The sequence below is a fragment of the Nomia melanderi genome, chromosome 7 (genome assembly GCF_051020985.1).
Source record: "Nomia melanderi isolate GNS246 chromosome 7, iyNomMela1, whole genome shotgun sequence".
Classification (NCBI taxonomy): domain Eukaryota; kingdom Metazoa; phylum Arthropoda; class Insecta; order Hymenoptera; family Halictidae; genus Nomia; species Nomia melanderi.
The window spans coordinates 3,031,730-3,053,901 of NC_135005.1; the positions used below are offsets into that span (position 1 = coordinate 3,031,730).

General features: G+C 31.5%; 1 protein-coding gene across 10 annotated transcripts in view; it reads left to right on the plus strand.

Annotated features, from left to right (window-relative positions):
- Nmdar2 (glutamate ionotropic receptor NMDA type subunit 2) overlaps positions 1-22,172 on the plus strand; it is a 466,012-nt gene that overhangs the window by 354,277 nt on the left and 89,563 nt on the right. For all 10 annotated transcript variants that reach the window (XM_076369021.1, XM_076369016.1, XM_076369024.1 and 7 more), the window contains 4 exons: positions 11,025-11,203; positions 13,407-13,821; positions 20,349-20,535; positions 21,822-21,960. In XM_076369021.1, the coding sequence (XP_076225136.1) occupies positions 11,025-11,203; positions 13,407-13,821; positions 20,349-20,535; positions 21,822-21,960 (920 nt within the window). The remainder of the gene's footprint in view (positions 1-11,024; positions 11,204-13,406; positions 13,822-20,348; positions 20,536-21,821; positions 21,961-22,172) is intronic.

A 22,172-nucleotide genomic window follows, 5' to 3' on the forward strand; every position in this document is an offset into this window, starting at 1 on the left:
AATCTGAGTGAAAGAACACGAATATTTCTAGGAGCAGTAGAATAGGCCGTGCAATAAATGCCGTAAACCTAGTGTTAACATATCAATATGTACATCAGAGATATAACAAGAGTCCTAGTATAACTGCACGCGCTACGGATCATCTGTGGAAGCGCGGGACAAAGAGAACTAGTTAAAGCTGCAAAACTAGAGCTACAGGTGGACAAAATGGAAGCGAAATGCCTCCGGATTCCCGGGGAGATAACATTGAACTATTTTAAACGTACTTCTCCTTTTTAGAGTACTTAACGCTCGCGGCGGTCGTTCACCGTTTTCAACAGCGTCACTTCTGTCTAAAAACCACTTTACTGCTTTCTTAAATAGTTACCGCGAATCTGAAATAATTAAAACCCATGAAAAATGTTAAATACCAAGGAATGAGATTACGTATTTTACGGGAGTAATATTCAAATAAACAATTTATCTTTTTTGCTTCAACTAAAATAAAATTCTGTTTAAATGTCTCAAATGAAATATTTCATGCACTTATATTCACTTATTTTCGTACCAAAAAATATTGCTTTGCAAAAGCTCACTTCTTTGTATATTTTAATTAAAGTAAACGCAAAACAAACGTTTTACATTCTTTGCTTTGACTAAAATAAAATTCTATCTAAATGTTTTATATGAAATATTTCACGCGTTTATATTCGCGCAGTTTTACACCAAAAAATATTGCTTTGTACAAGCTTACTGATTTACGTATTTTAATTATTCTAACAGATATTATTACATCGCGAATTATTATGCAAATTCCGAATTTCTTTATATTATTTCATGAAACTCAGCGATATATAAAGAAAAGTTTATTTCGACAACTAAAATATTCCTTATGATATAAATAAAATATAAACGTCATTAATGTTTGTTAATGCAAAGGTTTCTTTGTATTTTACAAATTGGTAAACACCATGCATATAAATATCATATAAATATGAAAGATTCGTGACCCAGTTACTAAAAAAAGCGAATAGTTAATAATCACGCTAAATGTTATCTACATCGTGTTTCTATACTTTCTGTCAGAAATTTCGAGACTCGTGTGTAGCTACCTGATGTGTCGGAACTTCAGAATTTTCGATATCGGTTCCTGTGACATAAGAGTCGCTTATGTACGCGTTTATGGTTAATGGATCGTTGGCGAATGTTACCTGAATACGTACACTACCGGCCAAAAATATGTGATCATGTTTCTCTATTAAATGAGGGCGGAGAATATTATTCAGCATCAGTTGTTTCGAAAGTATACCAAAATTAGTCATAAACAATGCATGCAACTACCGGCACTGTAAATTTTATTTTATTGTTATAAAATATAATCCAACCTCGATAAGTCGAACATCAAGAAAGAAGACGAGAAACCTTCTAATTATAACGGTTCTGACATATCGAGTTTTCGAAGAATAGAGATTTAAACAAAGAAAATTTGAGTAATTGTTAGAGAGGTTTTATCACATGATCGTAGAATCACTAATCCTGCATAATTAATATGATGGCCAATATACTGCATAATCAATATGATGGTTAATAAGTTACTATCGAATAAAATATAAATTAGTGGAAATGCCAGCGATGGGAAGATGCTAGAAGAGAGTTTTGTTTGGTAGTAATGCAACAATGAATGAAGTGACTAAAGTATCACTCATGGTTATTTCTGGTCTTATACTTTTGATCGGAACTGTATGCGTCACGAACACTCCACTAATGTCCCTCGTATGTTAGTTCATATTTGCTATCATGGCACTTTGGGGCGTAATGGCAGCTGCTTTCTTGCTTTCTAAGTACCTTTAGTACACTGGCTGTTCGTGGTCAAAATTGGATTCAGGTTATTGATCGTAAAATCTGAATTATTTTGACCCTTATCTTTATAGTATTTGAAGATGGAGTAACTGCTTTCGATATTAGTTTATAATTATTTGTTGCGACAATACGAATTCAGGGCGATCGAACGATCAGTTACAGAATTATTTGTATTATTTGTGAAAAAATTATGTTATATATATTGTGTTAAATCTTACACATAATTTTACATAGTAACTGTTAACTGAAATTTGCTTTCTCTTCTTTTCTTACTTTTTTCAATATTATTTCCAATTCACTTATATAATTCAATAATTTTAAAATATCTTGTATATTAGTAATATACGTGAAGAAATATTACTTATTTTCATGCTGTAATACTCAGAGTCATCTTTCTTTTATTTCTCTATTTCCTTTGACACATTTCAAAATGAAGAGAAAGTTTGTTAAATATTGAACAGTTTTGATAAATAATATTTTCAGTTCATGAACGTTGAATAGATTACATTTATGTTAGTTTATAATAACAAAGAGCACTCAAAACTCGTTATTTGTAAGAAATTTCTTATTTTCTACATGAAAATTGTCAGTCTAATTCATTTGCAAATGCACAGTCTGGTCATTTAATTATAGATCACTAATGGTTCCACAATCAATTTCATATCCATTTAGTGTAAATTAATAGGCTTTTACAATGTTCCGTAACCTAATTACCAATGTCGAAATTGTCATAATAATGCGAGAACAGAATGTTACAATTATATACAATAATTAACAACGGAAGATTATACCATTGAAATCATGAGCTTAAATAAGAACGGCGAGTTGTTGACATCATTTGCCATATCGTTTATCATATAACATTTCGTCACCTAATTTAAATGAAAAATTCAATAAATCTTCATTTTACATTACAGATTACACAAACATTAATTTGTAAATTAAGAACTTTTTTATTCTCCGCAAAATGCTTACTATGATATATTTCATTTACAGAAATATGCACAAATATTAGGTTGGCAAAAATGTTTTGTCGTTTTTCGATTACCCTAATTGATACACTTATTCTTTCGTTATCTGTTGTATGGTATTGATAATTTTGGTAGCTATCGACAGTTAATATTATTGAATTTTTAAATTGGGATTGTGTCTTGATTGTTAAATTTAAAAAATGAATGTTTATTATAAGTGAACATCAAATGAATTTCCAGCACCTTATGCTATATAAGTTCCAACTTGGACATAACGTCACAGAAATTCATGAAAACTTATACTGCACTTTAGGTTTTATGTCCGAAGATGATTTTTACTATATTTTTATGGCAAAGGATAAGGTTTTCTTTATATACAGCACAAATGACCTAGTAAATAAATTGAAAACGATTATCGAAAACAATGACTAATATCATTAACTAATCTCCTTACTAATATTAAAAATTTATAAATTCAGTTTTCCCTAAGAAGTCGTCAAAACTTTCTTGATAACCTCATATAAATGATATGCGGAATTGCACGATAAAAATTGGTATTAGGAACATACATTTAATTCCTGAATTTTTTCGCACCCCGCAGGCACTTAGCAATCGGAGAACTGGATCGACCATCTGATAGCCACTCTTTGAACTGTATTTCGGAAATGTCCATTACGCTTCGAAGCTGTAATCGACTACCTGCCAGTTAAGTGTGCTCGCTTCGCGCGTGTTAATTGGTCGGGAGTTTAATATCCGCTGCAGTTGCGTTTTGTGACCAAGTCACTTTGCTATTTAGTCGGGACTCATATATTCTGCACGCAGACAGCTCGCGATGGTCACCCGCCAACGTGGTTTAAATGAATTCCAGCGGTGAACTGGAAGGATCGAAACGTATATGACAGACCCAGGCGAATCGGATCGTTTTCTGGTCGACACTTGAGAAGCAAAAATACTTGAACATTAATAATTCAAAATAAAAAAGATTTGTTTAATTTTTCTTTTACAAGTAAGAAACAAAAAGTGGAAAATATCATTTGCGATGTAACAGATGTAAACTGGATTTTCCTTTCAATCTGATTCGTTTTATGATTTGATTGAATTAATTACTTTTTAAAGGTGGAATATTTTATGTACGTATTTTTATTAAGAAAATTTTGTTAAATACCTCGAAGAAGATTTAGAAAAATGTAGGAAACAGGAAATTCTCTCAGAAGCGATTATCATTTTTGATGTTCTCATAGTTGAATTGTAGATTTATGATACTTATAATAAAACATTTATATAATATATATATATAAATGTTCGTTAAAGCTATTCACAGTAACTTTTATTAACTTTTATTTGATCACCACTTAAAATTACAGTTTGTTGAAGAAAATATGCCACATTAACTTTGAATAAAAGATCCTAAAAAACAATTGACAACAATTAGGATACGTTAAAATATAAGAAATCATCATTATATAAGATAAATTAGTAATACTTATAATTAATAATAATTAATGTTTGTACATTTAATTGTATCAAGTCTGTCACTAGTTAAGAAAAAAATGTATCTATACATCAATTACAATATACATAAACTATTAGTATTCAATTAATTTATACTTCTATAACGAAAAAACATTAACATCAAAGATCTGTTTTTACAGTTAATTCTTCCATGCAATATACAAGAGTTACGATGCTTTCGCAAGTTCATTCGAATCCATTTAGCGTTTCATAATTAAGGACCAATTATAATGGAACTCGATTAAAATAGCATATGTATAGGTACCTACCTACTCCGCGAATATCTCGCTGCAGTTATAAAAATATCAGTGTCATCCCACCAGCGAACATAATTCCATGACTCGTGAACACTGCATTACTCGTCACGTTAAATCTATAACCGATCCAATAACTCACCTAATATTTTATCGAGCGATTTCCTACCGGTCGATTTTCCTAATTGAATTATAAACCCTTTGTGCTGTCGGTGATGACGCGAGATTTATACGTGCCGGACTAAATTGGATTAACGCGGCTGTCTATCCACGCATTCAATAACATTGCGTAATTAATAAAGATTCTGGCGGACCACTGAATGAAACAGCTCGTCACGCAAAAACGAGTAATTACAGCTTCGTTATCCTGGCTTTCATAGTTCGGTGAACAGGCCACGGTAACGGTAAAATAATCTGACATTTTACATTTAGTCGTACATCAAATTCGCTCGTCGTTCGTTCATTTACGCGACAAGATAATATCGTTCGAAATACCCTCGAATGGATTGCAAGCACATTTACAGCGCTGCAGATTAAATAATATGTTATAAGCCGTTTTCTGCGAAATAACGTTTAATACAGACTTTTTCCTTTTAATTAAAACTTCTTATTAGTTTTCCTTTATGCAATAGTAGGACTACAAAATATTCAATATGTTTGAATTGCAAATTTTTATAGGAACAATACAAGTACATTCTTTTACATTTCTGCTGGTATTCATTATATTATGTAACTGAGACTTTTAATTCTTTAAATAAGTTCGGATATTTTACACTATTATGATGTTAATAATTGCGAAATAAGAAAATCAATAAAAACGAGCACAAGCCAATAGCCATCGCAATGATCATTATTTTAGTATTTTTAATTTAACTTTGTTTATACATCGACTAATTTTATCGTACTAAATATCTTTTACTGTTATATAGTTATTTCGAATTTCATATTTTAAATCCGACTACTGCAATGAATCTTAGTTTATGTCGTTACAGGATCACGTTTTTCGTATCTAGTTAGAATTCTGGCCAAAGAAACTGTTTAGTAGTTTCTAAGGAGCAACAAGACGACAGAGGTGAACGCTGTTGATCAAAGACTATTATTCCTCGTACACGGTCAAGTACATCTCCGATCATGCGTCTCTAATTCGAAGGTGGAATACACATTGTTTACGACATTGTACTCGATCCATGAATCTGAACAGAATTTGCGAATAGTAAATTCTTTTACTTTATAAATTGGAAAAATTCAATAAAACGTAAAAAGAAGGCTTTGGTCTATTGAAAATTATGTATATTTCAGTAATGAGATCAAAAACTGTATAAAATATTTTATATTAATTTTTCAGGTACAAGACAAAATAATTTTGAGCTCATATATATACCATAGCTAGTTTGCACAAGTTCTAATTTTTTATTTTTAAACTGATTTATTTATTTAAAATTTCACTGATTCAATTAGTGAATAAAAGGATTTTGAAGAAGAATTTTATGATTTCCATTCGATAAAAGTATTTATCACAAATATAGTGAAATAGCGTTTAGGGTTGATTTTGAGGAAACTTTATGGCCGAAAGCTTTCAAGAAACGTGCGAAGTGTCCGAGAAATGAAGTTTTCCTGCTGAAAGAAATATTTCATGTTGTTATGTGGTGAGACTGCAACGTGCCAAGAGTACGTTTTTGTGTATGGCGAAGGCGAGACTCGAGTGGACAGTAAACATTTGAGAAAGGAAAGGGTGCGACAGAATAGTCAGAAATAAACAGAAAGGAGAGTTTGAAACATAAAGAGAGGAATTTGAAACTTAATAACTTTGTGGGCATAAAAACATCAGGTTTTTTTGTTATTTATGAATTTATAGATATATTAAATCTATAAATTCGAACACCTTATATAACCGTATTTTTTCAGCTAATTGTTTCATTTAAATATTATTTATGTTACTATGTAAAATCATTAAACAAAACTCCAGAGTTAGCAAGAGAATGAAAAAAACATTATTTTCTAAAATATTGTGGAGAATCGTAAAGTCAGTGTATCATGGTATAATATAACAGATTATTTAGTAAAATAATTTCAAATTTCTTTTGTACTATATAGATATTATAATATTAACTAGTAAATTTTGTTGCCTTTCTAGACTAAATTTAATGACAATATTAAATATATCAAATAAAGATACATAAAATTATAATTGTCGATCTTCTTCAACCATTTTCTGTTATTTTTCAATGCATTTATTTATCTGTAATATTTAATCGTTTGAACAAACATCTTATTAGGAAAAAACAAAAAGACTTTCTAGCTAAGTTAATTATATAATTGAGTTCCTGTTACAGTAACTCCAAATTGTTTTCTCTACTGGTAATCGTATTGTGTGCAGAAATATTTATCGAAGTTTATAACTATATAAAATTCCAATAAATATATAACAAACTTAGTACTGTTATGTTGTAGTAGATAAACCATGAAAACTAAGGAAAAATTTACGTCGCCTCTATGAAATCGAGCTGCGTTCAACATATAACCCGAACTCGGGGGCAGTTGAGGGAATTTCTCGACCATAAACACGCCACAGGAATGCGTAACACGGATGGTCAGAAATACCAGCATGTGATCAGTTTCTGTCACAAAGCAACAACAAGCTGAATAAATGAAATTCTATCGAATTATTAGTACCATCCACACGTGGCGAAAGGAATAATAGAATTAGTTTAGATAAACCAATATTTGTTAATTAACAAGTTTAGTTAAACTGACCATTTAATCTTGTGGAATATGATATTTAATAACAATGTAATTACACTGATACGTATTTGATTGATAGAAGATAATGTCGGTTTTGTGGTTCAAAATTCCATTGCCTTGCGAAAACTGTTATTAATTTACCACGAATCTGGTGCAAAACATTTAAAACTGATATAATTACTATTCTTTTAATACATAACACCAACATTTCATTCTTTGTTATTAAAATAATTAGGTTTAACCTACAAATGTTTATTAAACTGTTAGAGGAAAAAGTGATAAAATACTGAAAATAATAAATTAAATAATATAAATGAACATTATTATAAGTAGAAATAATTAGTAATGATTAGAAAAGTGAATTATATAACGTAAAGGTACTTGTAAAGAATGTTCTCTTTCAATTTAATAAAATATGGAGCTTAACACATAAAGAAATAATTACATATTTACGTATCACAGTTATGACTTATTTTTTAACGTAAGTACTTGGTGTATAAAGTAGTTGATACTTTTTACAAAAGATAATCTACTGTGTCACTTACAATTTATAAATAATCCGTATATGCGTATATATATTTCAGTTTATTGTAAGGTAGTCACATGAGCAGTAAAGTCATTAGCGGCCACCAACATTTGGATACATTACTTGTTACTTAATAATACTTAATACATAATGACTTATTATAGAATAATATATTAGTTATATGAATAATAATACAGGATTTTCGGAATAGACATATCTTGATTATAATGGATTTAGAAGGTTATTTAGGATTTGACGGATTAATACAATTGGCACACAAGAATAAATAATAATAATACGATAAATAGGAGGGAAATTATGAATCCTCCAGGAGGAATAATGCAATGAATGGAAGAAGAGTGGAACAAGGTCGTGATGAAACGAGGTCACACGGACATCGACGAGTAAGGACTGCATTTAGTGGGACAGGTCAGGACACGACCATGGTTGGAATAACAGTCGCGATTTTATGTTTTCCCTTCTCCTTCGCTACTATAGGAATGGTAATCCCCGAACTGGGAATGGTTTCAATTGTCAAGGAAGATTCGCGTTGGAAAAATAGCTTTAAACGTGCGTCGTAAAAGAACATCACATCTGAATGTGTTTTTCTTTAGACTAACCCATAAAAGTTATAAGGAAAACACGTTGACGTTGTCGTTGTTTATTTAAAGAATATTTAAGGTAAAATTGCGGATATTTAAATTGTATCTAAATTATGTAAAGATCTTCCTTAATTTCTAAAAGTTATTATAGGTAAAATTTCATACCATGCAAACTTTGTCTTAATATCATTATAATAGTTTGATTATTAAACATATTCATTAACGCTCTTGGTTATAAACATAATAATAAGATTAACATGTTTTTTTCTTAGCAACAGTTTTTAAGGTGTTACCTTAAAGGTTAAAGATTATACCTTTACATAACGACATTTTTAAGCAATATTTTCTTAAAATTATTTCAACATAATACCTCAAATAACAGTAGAACATTCAAAAACATTTCTCTATTCTAACCAAATCCAAGTTCTAACCTGAAACAACCTTATAATCCATTCATATATGAAAACAAACAAGTCAAATCCCCCTCGTGTTGAATTAAAAGCAAGGAATTTTTTATTCCGCTGCGTTCAGTGCCTTCAAAACGAGTAACAGTTTCATTATTCAAATGGGGCGTCTAAAAGAAAAGGCCAAAGAACAAAGACAGCGTAAACAGACAGGTAAAATTATTGCCAATTTAAAATCTTCTACAAAGGTAAGCATGAGTGAAAGATACATTAACCTGGATCATGGATCGCGGTCCATTACCGTCTGCAAATTTCCTTAGAAGCCAGGTCCTCGCAGTTTCTATTATTTGCGAATTAAAGTATACCTTGAATTGCGAAGAATTTCCCGGGTTCTCGGCCACGGAAATTGCGCCTCCCCCTCCCGGCGCGTAACGAATAAACCGGTCTCCAATGGATCTCCCTCCGTCTTCATTTTTCTTGGTTGATTGCTTTGCGTCGGGTGGATGTCAAATCCGTCTAGTTATGGTTTCATTCTGCTGCAAAATTGATCGCTGTTGATCAATCCGTACGCGGTGCACTGTTTCTTTCGCGCAAGCTCGTTCTATTTCTTCTGCGGTCTATGATGTTTGTCACAGCTATGATGCCATTTGTTCAGTAGCAAATGACTTGCGACCAGAAGTTGAGAAGAGATATGTTATCGATTCTGGTTCTTGAAACATTTATGGAGAACCGAAACAAAGACATAACTGTTATTGGGTATATCGGTTCTGATTCTTTGGAACAGATTTCATATCGAATCTATATTGATTCTATAATGGTTATTTTTCAGTTACGAAAAAAATACAATACTAAAATATAGAACTGAAAAATAACTGTTATAAAAAACCGATATAGAACCGAAAAACAACAATTATAGAGAACCGATATAGAACCAGTATATCGATTCCGAAGAACAGGAATCGAAACTGATGTGCTTATGTAATAACAATTATGGCCTTATTTTAATAACTATCATTGTTTCAATTGGAACTGATATACACGCGACTTAAGGTAAAAATTGGTTAAACGCTGAATCTTCGATGGATACCATTTAGTCCACGTACTAACGACGGACCATAATATATTGTGGCGATAGATTACGCTACCCACTACGATACACGCGATGGGAAACCAAGATTGCGTGTAGCAGGATTGTTCTACTTGTCCCTACTTAATTTTCTTTCCGATAAGGTTTAATAGTAGGAAAAGCTGTACTTTTTCTTGTTTCGTCGGGTAAGTCAAATTTAGGTGTTAATCCAATCGTTTCGAATGCCTATTTATCTAAGATAACGTTTTTCAGAAAATATTTCGGATTGCACTTAAGGAAAAATGAGATATTCATAGATTTTCTTCTACCGAATACAAATATAAATGCTACTTTTCTCTGTTGTTCTCAATTTTTAAGAAATTTAATATTGGAAAGAAGTTAAGTTTCAAATATAAAAATTATTCATAGGTTAACTGAAAAAATTGTACAATAACTTTTTTGCCGAAAATCATACGTTATAATTTATAATAACTTATTTGTAAATAATAAATTGCAACATATCATTTGCAAGTAATTATTACATTAATTATAACTATTATGTTATATTAACTTATTTGTGATTACTTAGAAACATTTCAACATGTTTCAATAATCTTTAATGAGTAACCCACTATTGAACGTTTTTTGAATTTATTTTGTAAATTAAAATTGAATAATAAATTTTAATGAAACTGTACGATAGAATAAACCTTTTTTGCAAGAAATTCATCCAAGAAAGGGACAACAAAAAGCTTATTTTCGACCCAGAAGAAAAAATAATTCTGCAAGACACGTGCTACTGTCAGTGGTTTTCAGTGCTGACATTTTCCTTAATATTTCTTTCCGCACAATGCAATTATTGAATACAATGATATGCGTTTGCTTCTTGTCAAAATAATTTTACTTTCTCAGACAAAAATAAAATCTGCTTATGCAAATTTCTGAAACGGTTCCTGTATTAAATGGTCTACTCTATAATTAATAATTATGTTATTTAAAGGATACTTGTACTTCAAACAACTGAAAATGGCCATAGTGATGTTCAACGATCTGTGATAAATCGTGGAAATCTCAATAATGACATTTGGAAAATACGTTTGTGTTGCAGCAATTTTGGACTCACTATGCAAGCAATTTCTACCGATGAATGTGTCAGCCATCTTGTACCTGATGAACTACGAACAATATGGCCGGAGTACCGCCAGTGCTCAATACTTTCTACAGTTGGCCGGTTATCTTGGGATTCCGGTGATTGCTTGGAATGCTGATAACTCTGGATTAGAACGGGTAAGTTTATTTCCCAATTTTTATTTATGTAATATACATAAAATATGGAACATTCAATAATCAAGATTCAATGCTACTTGTAACAATGTTACAAAAGCAAAAAATTCAAATGATCTCTTTATCATAACTCTATTCACTGATAATAATTACAATTGACATGAGATTTAATATTATTTGTTGAAATCTCAGAATTGAAAGCAATTAGAAAATTTCATTTAAATTACAATAAATCTTAATCAGATTTTATACTACTATTATTTTTACATAATAAAGTAACGTTAAATAGAATTAAAATATAGATAAGAAGTTATTACTGTAAATTATTATGTATTATTGTGACAAATTCTAAATTTAAATTGCACAATTTAAACAATTTCTGCATCTCAATTATTATTAAGTACTGTACCAAAAATGAAAATGATTTTATCTATGCAATTTAAATAACTTTTTCTTCAATGACTATGCAAAAATTACTATATTTAATAATTTATTGTGATTACGCGAAAAGACGATAAGATTTAAGTAGAATATGCCTGCGGTACATGAGAGTACTTGCTTCAAATGTGCAACCATCGTAGTTTTAATTTCTCATTACTTCAATGAAATAAATCAATTCCGCTTCCCCGACGAAATCTTCGAAGAGTACGTTCTCATTTCTCGAACGTTTCTATTTATTCGAAGCAGAAGGTTGTTCAAATACCTCCGGTTCCATAGAATTTCAATTTAAATTTATCAGTTAAATTCCTCGGGCTGCTTTCAACCTTTAGCCGCGTCGCGACGCATCGTTCTAGAATCGAATGGTGGAGGTTAAATTGTTCCATGCCACCGTAGATTGTTGCTGGCTCGTTCTTTTTTCCCTTCATTCTTGCTATCCGGCAGTGTTGAGACAAATAGTCGGTGTAATTGCAATACGTCTGTCAACGAAATCCGTACACTCAGGTTCCTATGTTGCCGAAAACTTACTGCGACAGTTTGAATGTACTGCCATCTACGTACAATTCGTACGTACCACGATCGGAAATTACAGATTAATACTGAAAACTTGAACCCTATCGTCCTTGGATATGTATTTCTTTTTAATGAGAATTTTGTGAATTTAAGGAATTGGTTTAGTTAATTTATATCTTTTTCATATAATTATTCATTCTTTTTTTAATCAATAATATTTATAAGAGTGGGAGGAATTGAACCAATTAAAAAGATTCCTTTATCTAGGCGTTTTCTAGCTTTCTGGCAATTTAAAATATTCGTGGTACCTATGTGTACCTTTCAGGACGAAATGGTTAAATCATTTTTATATTTATTACTTTTCAATTTCTTGGGGTTAGATGGGTTAAAAATTGTCCTACCTTTTGTTTATCTTTGAATAGTGAAAAATTATTTAACTCACTTCGAAAACTTGAAATTACTTATAATATATAGTTTAATATTTTATATTTCTTAAATATATTTCTGTATCTTATATTTATGTGCAATTTGCTTTTTTTCTTTAACTCCTTGCTCTACAATTTCTTGTACAACTGTGTTTGGTAAAACTACTTTATCATAAATAATTTAGTAGAAAAAGAAAAGAATTTGATTCTTATTCTATGTCTACGTTTACTGTAAAGGTTAAAGATTGATAAAATAAACAAATATAATTCAAATTATTGAATTTGATTGATAATTTTCATCATGAGTCTGACACAATATTGTGGGAGAATATAGGAAACGTGTTCTTAAACACTTAACTACAGTGAATAACATTACTCGTAACTTCGTCAGAATTTATTTCGTTTTCCTTCAAATATTCAAATATTTCAAACACAAATAAAATTCTATTATTGATTCAACACTTTAGAGTGTGCAATTTTGATTTCAGTGATACGAAATTTTAACCAAACCAAAAAATCTGACAATTCCTTGCATAGAAAACAAAAGTCATTGGAACGGTCGTGACCTTAAAATTTTGATTTCAAAACATACAATTTTCTTTAAAAATCGTTCGAATTCCCACAAAACCAATGAAAATATTTGAAGTCCGATAAGACTCCCTTCGCGCTACGCTCAACATAACTACTTTCTCGTAAAAACAGTTTTTATTCGAAATTCTACGCAACAGATTTACAACGCGGATAATAAAGATGTCCCACGAAAATGTTGAAACAGCCACAAGTGAGATAAAATCATGTATATAGCGAGCTGGTATTACGGATGCTTTCAGAGAGCGTCGCAGAGTAACTTGCAGCTGCAGCTGGCGCCGTCGTTGGAGCACCAGACGGCCGCGATGCTCAGTATCCTCGAGAGATACAAATGGCATCAATTTAGCGTGGTCACCTCGCAGATAGCCGGCCACGACGACTTCGTGCAAGCGGTGCGCGAGAGAATCTCGGACATGCAGGACACCTTCAAGTTCACGATACTCAGTGCCACCCTGGTCACCGAGACGTCCGACCTCGACGAGTTGTCCAAGAGCGAGTCCCGAGTGATGCTGCTCTATTCGACCAGGGAAGAAGCAGGTCGCATCTTGCAGGCAGCCAAGGATCGCAAGATGACCGGCGAAAATTACGTCTGGGTAGTCACGCAAAGTGTCATCGAGAACTTGCCTACGTCCAGTCAGTTTCCGGTCGGGATGCTCGGTGAGTGAAGTCACCTGCGTTTCATGAAATTACAGGTAGCTATGAGACTGACATTTACAGTACAGCTTTCACGTTAGCTACTGCGACCTTTGGTCTAATCGTTTTGCCACGGCGCATAGTGCAGCTGCCAGTGGACAAAACCAGAAAATTCGATTATCCAGATAACAAAAATTGAAGGTTACTAATGTGTTGTTAAGTAGTCCCTGCTATACAAAATGATTTTCACTTCAAAAATGAAAATTTTATGAACAGAAATTCCCTTTCTCTATTTATATAACGTTGGAATCGAAACGCAAAATATCCATTGTCATTTTAAAAGCTTCATAATATCCATATGATTAGTTCCATACCTTACAACTTTTGTCTGAAGCATTTTTTTGTATCGCTCATACTTTTTAAGTTATTGAGCTTTGTCCACAAACGGTCGTTTGGGCGCACTGTGCTGCGACCTTATTTACGAATGTACTCTCAAAGTACGGGGCAGTTTCAACGCGGAGGTACTAGTTTTACGGCGACCTAACTGACATCACGATCGTAACTTTAATAGCTAGTATTGTAATTTATTAATTCCTTATTCTAGTTGTAGTACATATAATTATAAAACATATTACAATAATATATAATCAATGCGAAATTTTGAAGGGTGACTATAGTCATTGATAATACACAGCGAGTGTCAGGTGTCGGATGATTATAGTCACCGCTAGTAACGAAAGGGCTAAAAGTGTATAGGGGCAAGGGGATTCTTCTACTAACGATGCTAGGTCTACCTCGGCTTTTGATGCATGGTCATTATTGGCGCGTGACAATAATAAAGGACGGAAGCGAGACCGAATGCGATGGAGTGAAACGAAACTATAGAGAATTTCCTTTTCTATCGTTCCGTCTCACTTTATTGCATTCGGTCTCGCTTCCGTCCATTGTCATTGCCGCGCGCCAATAATGACCATGCGTCGAAAACCGAGGCGGCCCGAACATCGTGAGTAGAATAGTCCCCTTGTCCCTGCGTACTTTCAAATCTACGGTCGCGGAAGTTAACGTGAGAGCTGCACTGTACGTGAAGTATTAGCTCCGCGTGGATTCAATTGACGCAAATGGAAATCATGCAATTAGAGTCTGCTAGTACAACAGGAAATAAAATATTGGAAAAAAGCTGGTACACGTTTTAGAAATGGATATTAATTTTATGTAGTTTAATATGATGACCGCCATGATAGTCCCTGATGACCGGGGCTACTAAATTGCTTGAAAACAATTACAAAAGAACTAATGTGGAATCAAAGTATTCAGTTACACAAGGAATTAAATGGTACTTATGTATTATGCGGACCACCTGTTTCCTAACTGAAATTCGTGTTGATCAGTCATTTGGATTAGGTCTGTGTTAGTATTTATTTAATATTATAACACGTTATTAATATTTTATTTTTTAAAAATTCATATAATCCTTAGGCACCAATGAAATAATTGTACTACTTAAAAGCTATGATATCAAATCATTAATAAGAAATTCTAATACTTACTATTTGCCTTTGTTACGAATGAATAAGATATTATACAAAACGGTGAAAATTCTCGCGATGGTCAACATATTAGCAAGAAAATAATAATAATGAAATGCCAGAAAACGAAAGTTAATTTTATTCTGTGTCATTAAATTCAGATCACGTATAAACAATACCACGTAAATAGTGTTATAATTAAAACGTAAAGAAAATGTCGCGTAAATGGGAAGATAGATGTACTGGAATAGTATCGATGACACACGACTCCGTAGGGGAAGGACGATTTAATTGGTGAAATGGTTATTTATTCAACGAAAATGAACACGCTGAACAAATATCGCGCATGCAGTTAAAACATACAATGCTCTAAAATGCAATCACGCTGTTCATTATATAGGTACACTCTGATATAGACATTTGCTTTACTCGTACACTTTCTGGAACATTCGATCCTCACCATGCATTACTTTGAGTATATTTGAAATATTCTAAATTATTAATTTTAGAAAATATTTACTTAATTTATATACCAAATGTTTGTACAATGTTTCAGACTTAGATAATATTTACTCGCGATGTACATACACTCGGCTACACACTTAATTTCAGACGTGTTGTCATGCATATGGTCATCTACAACTCAAATTCATATTACAATATTTAATAGGAAGTATCAATGCGTCTGGAAATTGTAGGTTTACAATTAGTACCCGTTGTGGATTTTTCTATTAAATCTTATACCTTGTTCTTTACCCACTTTGAATAAGTTAGAATAGCATGTTATAAAATTATTGTTGTTATTATTATTAGAAAGGAAACAGTAATTGAAAAATGTATATTTTCCTGCAACATATAGTCGTTATCGAATCGCTAAATTGTTATTACTATTTTTGGCACATTTTTCAAATCTAAAGTATTATCGAACTTGTATCAAAGTGTATCGTAATAGATGCTGTCTGTTAATCAGAATAAAGAATATAAATTTATTTAACTGATTAATTTTGTGTAATTATAGTTGCTTTATTAATCAAATATGGAATTGGCATTTTGTTCATTTACACATTTACAGTGTTCTTGCATAAAACACTAATGGACGCTGGTAAAATATTCACAATAAATTGTTCCTTTGTTATCAGATTCATATCGAACGAACAAACGTTGTAAAATTACTTTTTGCATATATTATAATCATAATTAAGAATCCAGTCTTCATTTATCAATCACAGTCCTCCATTGTCGACACATATTCTTCTCCATTCGGCGCTGTTGACCTAATACTGTATTGAATCAAAATCGAAATCTGTTTACTACTCCACGAAAATATCCATACATGCTTGATAATCAAAATACTACAGTATTTAATATATTTTCATAGGATCTAATATATTTACCCTTCAAGAACTACGCGATTGCCTATTGTCGGAGGAATTTGTTTGGCAAGATTGCCATACACTCGCCCGCGTAGTTTTATGAGGAAAATTCATGGTGGAGGTTGTCTGCGCGAGAAAGTCGAAAGACGGGTTCTCGCTGGATGTAGCAGAGGAACGGCAGGATCAAAGGTTCTGCTTCTAATTGGACAGAAAATTGTTACTTTTCCATGTGTATTATACGGCATCATGAACAACAAGGGAATGTAGTGTTCCTTGAATTAAATTGTAGTGTCTTAATAAAGTGCGAACGATAGCGCATTGTTGTTGTAGAATTTGATGTTTGGTTCAGTATGTACCTAAAAAGATTGAAGAGATAGTTTAGGAAATATTGTTGAAAAATGATTAAACGAAAGGTTAACTTATACTTCTGTATAATTCTAAATACTTCTGGATACTTCTGAATACTTCTTTTTATTATTTGTAATAATTCATAATAACTCATGACTCATCATGCAATGTAAGAATTTATATTTTTAATTAATTCTTCCTTATTCTCCAGTATTGTAGTAACTCCATTATAAATGTTCAATTTCAGACTTCTCACTATAAACAAATATCATATTTAGTCTTTGTTCTTTAAATATATTATACATTTATATTTTGACACCACGAAATTGTCAAGAAATCTAACAAATAATTTTCGTAATTACTTATAAGGATATTCAGCAAACGAAATAAGAAATTTGGTCTATTAATGTTTTCTTAATGCATCAACAGCAGAAAATGATAACATACACACAGCAAATATTAACCCTAAATATCTAAACACTTTTTTAAATAGTCTATCTAATCTGAATTCGAGAGTACTCTTTTAACAGATATCAAGACTGCAGACGTTACTTTTGTAGATCTTTCTATTTTTCAATTAAAAACTAATAGTATATGTATCTTATATTGTACTACTTTGTTTGAAATTAATAAAAGAAGTATAAAAATATTCATGTCTTTAATTTGTAATCTATGAATCGAATGTTCAGTTACAGAGTAACACTGACATAAGTTGGGTTATTTAGGGTTAATGTCAATTAATTTTAGCCAAAACATGTAAACTATTTTACCATTCAAAACATCTCAAAGCTATCATGATAAAGAAGTGACCTTAACAAGAGCATTTGTATGAGAAAAAGTAATTGTTTGAAATATTATATCTATAACAAATATGAGATATTACACGTTTACTAAAGTTTTAAAAGATAATTCAATGAATCATTTGATAGGGATTATGAAATATTACACGGTGAATGATAATAGCATTCTTCGAAGATTTGCGTGGGATATTCATAGCCGTCGGGAAATCAGTCGAGCAATTTTTCAGCGGTGATACGCTTACACGCTTCGCGCATCAGAATGAAAAAGATTCGGCAAGACGAGCAACGTTCGTCCGATGTATTCCACCCGGACAGAATTCGATGAATTTATTCGTTCTCGAAAGGTAGCCACGGTGGAATCTCGAGGAAGACATCAATTTCCGATTTCCGTGATTCTCGCCGTCCGTTCCTCTGAATCTCCTTTCCAATAGCCAACCACTCGAGACCCTGAATGTCCGTTCAAGAAACCCTGATATGAAGACAATTTATTCTGTGTTTCTCTTCTATCGTTGAAATGAAATAAACAATCTACAGATTTGTCTCGAAGAGTTTTTTTATGGCGACTGTTCAAAAATGAATTTTGAACGAAAACTAGGAAACAATTGAATTCAAATTTAGAGAATTTATTTTACTTTAAGAAATGTACAAGAATTTACTTATTTTGTTTTTACAGATAAAAAGTACATCTATAATGGATTAATTATCCTTTCTGCCTATAACTTAATTTTAGTAAGCTTCGAACAACACGTATATCTTTACACAATTTTAATAGCTTTTTTAAATACCTTTAATATTCATTTTTTAGTAACATTAATCATATTTATCAGTATACGTTCTGAGTAGTTTGTTATAATTTTTATAATAATATTTCCGTGTCGTATCATTTGGTTAAAAATTAAAGGCTTTAAGATCTCTAAAATCTTTTAATTGTCATTCATTCGAATACATGAATTATTAAAAATAATGACTATACTGTAAAAAGCGTGTAACAAAAATCGTAGCATTGAATCGAAAATGACACAGAACGTGAACGACCATGGAAAACAAAATTGCAGGAAGGACTCGTACACAGTGAACTTAATAATTTTTGTCATTTTTATTGACGTGTTTTCGTAAAACGTTCGTTCAAATCAGAAAAAATCCTCAATACGTTCACGATTCGTTATTTTCGACAGGGAAGGGAATTCTATGGCACGCATCGTAGTGTTATCAATCTAGATCATCCGGAAACGCGGCAGAGAATTCACGAAAAAAAATGTTTAAACTCCAGGAGCTTAGTGGTATTGAAAAAAAGTTTTCCCCTTTTTCCAGCATTTGGCGCCGAAACAGCGGTATCTAAAGGCCGGTTGCGATTGTGTTCATGCTGTCATCGATTTTCAGAACCATTTCTTTGAACTTGTCATCGGGATATCATGTTTCATCCGCTTGAAATCGAAACCGTGGAAACAATGGGATAACGCGGCGCACGCTTAAACAAAAGTCTGTGAAAATTATTGGGGCATACCAGAACTTCGCGAGACTTTTCACAAGATGATTTTGTATCTTAAAAGCTTCCTGTAAATGATGCACCGTTTCATTTGCAGTTCCTTTTAACCTCTTCAGACCTGATGTATACTGAAATGTAGATTACTTTTACATGCACCAACGAAATTCAAGAGCTCGAATTTAATACTCACATGAATTATTATATTCCTTCTGGTAGTTTCAATTCCAAAACTACTGACTTCCTCGTTATAAAATGAGAAGCAAATAATAACGATATTGAACATAGTGAATTTATTAATAAGTATGGGGTCGGTAATATTTAGAAAATAATAAGTGCAGTAGTTTCTGTATGATATTTTTAAATATTCAGTAACCACCTGTGGGAGAAAAATAAAAAGGAGAAATCTCTTGAGCAACCTATCAAGCGTTGTAATATTGAATACATAGTAATGTGTTTCAACAATAGTTTCTATCGACAGTTCCTTTTTATATACTTTTTCTGTTTGAATTTCAATTTCAATCATTGTGAATAAGTAGGTGAGGACTGTTAGTGCACATACTTACTTTTAAATTGGCTTCTACATTCGATCATTTCTTTAAAACATGTAATATTAGTCGATTCCATGGTATGTATAAAATTAAGTATGTTAACAGAAATTGTCTCTATACTTACTTTTTAGCTTTGAAATGTTATAAAGACATTAGTAAAGTATTTTTAATTGAATTAAATACAATAACTTCGATGTATAGAAAGAGAATGTCAAACATTTTTTCTGGAACAGCAATTCCGAAAAGAATTATCGAATTGTGTTTTGCTTGATGATTTGTTAATTCACAATTTTAATTACTATAACCATTGAAAAACGAGTTATGATATTCTTAGATATTAATTGTGCATTTTGAAGAGGTTGTCGAATATCCTTCAAGTATTAAATTAAGAAAGTATTCAATTTAATTTAAGCCTGACGGATTTAATTCATAAAATGAGAAATTTACGTGTATGTTGACTTTGATTCCAGGTGTGCATTTTGATACGAGTACTGAGAGTCTAGTGAATGAGATCACGACTGCGGTCAAAGTGTACGCGTACGGAGTCGAAGATTTTGTGAACGACCGTAACAACCAGGACAAAAGTCTCAATCCTCAGATTGGGTGCGAGGGAAGTTACGGACAATCTCGATGGCACACTGGAGACCTATTTTTCAAGTAATTATTATTTATGTCGTATTGCTAAAAAGTATAAATACTGATTACGTTATCCGAAGTATATTTTTTGTTCTAATAATCAATAAGTGATATTCATAGATCTTCGAATGTTAAATACGAATTTGAAAACTATTTTTTTCATCACTCACAGCTTTGGGAAAATTAAATTTTAAAAAGAAAATCAAATTTGATTCATACATGTCTCATAGAAAATAATCCCATAGACTCACACAAATAAATAATATATATATTTTTTTTAATAATATTCGAACTATTTAAACATATTTAAACAATTATTTAATCAAGAGGAATACCTATAGTGAACAAAAGTTTTAAAATAATTTTCAATTTGTCTTCCAAATTAACAGTTGTATGGAATGAACATAAATAGAAAATATAACGGAACAAATTTAATAAAATTATATGCTTGAAACAGCTGTGTTGCTATAAGAGGAACGTCAATCTTCTTAAAAGAAAATAAACTTCTTATTGTAGCTTTCCTTGATGGTTTTCTTATGAAAAGGATTTGTTCTGGTGTTTAATTGAATTTTATTTTATATCTGAAGAAATATCTTAAGAAATTGATGCGCTAATAGTCCCTCGCTCCTGTTAAAGATTGTTTAAACATTAAATATTTATAACATTCGAGAAAGTATACATTTTTTTATTTGAAGTAATTTTCAAAAACATTTATCACACGAAACGTTTATGTATCTGTAATCATCAATGTAAACAATTTTAAAGTTTGAAACTTTCTTTCACTTGCTTGTTGAATAATTAATTTGTACAAAAACTAACAGTATTATAAACCGGTTTTCAATATCGATTATTTGAAATACGACGTCTGGATTGATCAATATTATACGGTATAAAGGAAATTATATAAAAATTCTTTGATTTAGGTTACGTTGCACTAAACTTTTTTTCTGCACTTTCGATAGTAGTTTAACAAATATACTGTGTTAGATACTATATAATAATAAGTAAAAAGTTAACTAATTTCTATTTATAAAGAACGGCGCCATTTCCTGTCTAAATATACCTTTGTACTTTAAGTTTTTATTGTTTTCTAAACAAATATTACCTTTATTTTGTACACTGCCTTTAACAAAATTAACAATGATCAATTTTAAAAAAACGAAACTAATAGTATATATAAAAAACATCTAATGTTCCTACAAAAGAATTTGTTAATAAAGTGTATAGACGTACTAAGTTTGAATCGAACTAAAAATTAACCTGTAAACAATTTGTTTGTAGTAATAATGCTTCTTCATTTCGATCAGGTACTTGAAAAACGTGTCAGTCGAGCACGATCATGCAAAGCCTAACGTCGAGTTCACTCAAGACGGAGTTTTGAAAGCGGCGAAACTGAAAATTATGAATCTCCGTCCCGGCGTGAGCAAACAACTCGTTTGGGAAGAGGTGAGTAACGATGTTGCATGAGTTTCTAACTTTTTGTCCATAAAAAGAAGTTTTTTAATTTCCATGAAGAATTGACAATGACGACCTCAAAAGAAATCTGAAGTAAACCAGAAAGTTTCTTAATATCAATGGAATGTTGGAGTCAATTATTCGGATTGGATCATTTATTTACTTTCTATAATACATTCTTAACCCCTTAATCACAGAATTTT